This window comes from Cariama cristata, unplaced genomic scaffold (genome assembly GCF_000690535.1).
Source record: "Cariama cristata isolate BGI_N322 unplaced genomic scaffold, ASM69053v1 scaffold25624, whole genome shotgun sequence".
NCBI classification, from domain to species: domain Eukaryota; kingdom Metazoa; phylum Chordata; class Aves; order Cariamiformes; family Cariamidae; genus Cariama; species Cariama cristata.
Window position 1 is genome coordinate 1287 of NW_009613872.1, and position 1952 is coordinate 3238.

General features: G+C 62.6%; 1 protein-coding gene across 1 annotated transcript in view; it reads left to right on the forward strand.

Annotated features, from left to right (window-relative positions):
- SFXN2 (sideroflexin 2) overlaps positions 1-1952 on the forward strand; it is a 4837-nt gene that overhangs the window by 757 nt on the left and 2128 nt on the right. The window contains exons 3-5 of the mRNA XM_009699198.1: positions 972-1070; positions 1222-1297; positions 1375-1460. Coding sequence (XP_009697500.1) covers positions 972-1070; positions 1222-1297; positions 1375-1460 — 261 coding nt within the window. The remainder of the gene's footprint in view (positions 1-971; positions 1071-1221; positions 1298-1374; positions 1461-1952) is intronic.

Genomic DNA, 1952 nt, shown 5'->3' on the forward strand with positions numbered 1-1952 from the left:
TGCTGTGCCTGACTGCATCCCGTGGCTAAGCCCCCTGTCCCTGTGCCCTGTGCCCTGTCCCCAGTGCCCAGCCTGTGGTGGAAGCATCATGGATACTCCCGGCCCCTGGCATGGCTGGGGATGGTCTCGCTTTGCCCTGAAATCAGCTCAGCTCAGCTCTTTCCGCAGCCCCTGTAATGATTAATGCAGCCAAGTCCTGCATGGCCACTGCTCTTGCTCTGTGGACCATAATGCCCCCTGAAACTGAGGACAAAAGGTGCCCCCAGGCCAGGCTGCTCCAGTGTCCCCAGCCCATGCCAACAGCTCCCTGCATTTCCCTTCTCAAATGGCTGCTGGGGGGGTGCTATCCTGTCCCCAGCACAGAGGCTGTGTGGGACAAACACTGCCTTTCCCAGTGGATCCCTGCCCCATCCCACCCTTGTTTGCTGGACTGGTTTGCTGGTTGCTGGTGAGGTCCAGTCTGGATGGGGGGAATCTCCCAGTGCTGATGGGTCTCCCTCTTCCCAGCCCACCTCCACCCTCCTGCATCCCAAGACTTGCTCAGACCCACATCTCCCCATGTCCCCTCTTGCCCCACCAGTAGGGGCCCATGCACCCTGGTCACCCCCAGAGCCACCTCTGTCCCCGTGTGCCCCCTCCTTGCCACTCCCTTTAATGAAGGCTTATCTCAGCCCACCAGGATGGCTGCCGCCCTGCTGAGAGCTGGGTCTCTCACCACTGGCTGAGCACCCCGCAGGGCTGGACCCGCTCATGTGCTCCCCAAAGCCCCGCGGCAGCCAGGAGTCCTGGGGCCATTTCCCAGCTCTGCCACTGGCTCGTGGCTTTGCCGCAGTGCCTCACTTTCCCTTGGGAGACACCACGACAAGTGTATCAAGGACATCTTGGCTGTCACCCCACCAAGCCTGGCCATGAGCACAGGCCAGGCATCCCTGACGGCCCTCGGGTGCTCTCCTGGTCCTTTCCCTCCGCAGAACTGTGCCTGCTGTGGTTTTCTGGCAGTGGGTGAACCAGTCCTTCAACGCCATCGTCAACTACACCAACCGCAACGCCGCCTCCCCCATCTCACTGAGGTGAGCGTGCCCCCGCACAGGATGGGGACCCTCTGTGTTGGGACCCCCCTGGATGCCCCATAAAACCCCCCCATGCCCCATCTTGGGCACTGAAGGAACAGGATCAAGTCAGAGTTGGTTATTCTGTTTTCTCCCTTCTTTGGAAATCCAGGCAAATTGGGGTGGCTTATGTCACGGCCACCAGTACAGCCCTGGCCACCGCAGTGGGACTCAACCTCTACACCAAGGTACGCCAAGGCAGGGACAGGTGGGGCAGCTGGCCGCATCCTGCCCTCCCACGCTGATGCCAGCCTGTCTCCTGCAGCGAGCCCCCCCCTTGCTGGCCCGCTGGGTTCCCTTCGCAGCCGTGGCTGCTGCCAACTGTGTCAATATCCCCATGATGCGGCAACAGTAAGTGCCACGTGTGGCCGGGGCACTTGAGGGACCCGGCTCCTTTCGAAGGCGGGCTCCTGGGCTGCCTGGTCACCCTGCGGCGGTTTCCCATCCCGGAGGGGCTGGAGGGAGTGGGAGGATGGGAGGGAGATGAGCTGGGGTCTGCGCGTTTGCAGTGCTGAGTCTTGGGCAGAGAGTGCTGGATGGGGTGGCGCAACCTCTGCCCGGAGCAGGAGAGGGATTTTGGACTGAGGATAGCCATTCTGGGGTCTGGGCTGAGAGATCGCGCAGAACCAGAGGTCTGCCTGTGGTCGTGGGACAGCCCCAGTCCACGATGTCCTGGTGCTGGGACCCCCTGGATGGGGCCCATGTGGAGACCTGTGTCTGCTGCTGAGCATCCCTCGCAGGTCACGGCACAGGGAGCTGGGGTGCTGTGTGGGGGACTGTCCCCTGGCTCTGCTGCAGGTCCCAGGCAGGTGTCTGTCCCCCGAACAACCAGACCCTGTTCGC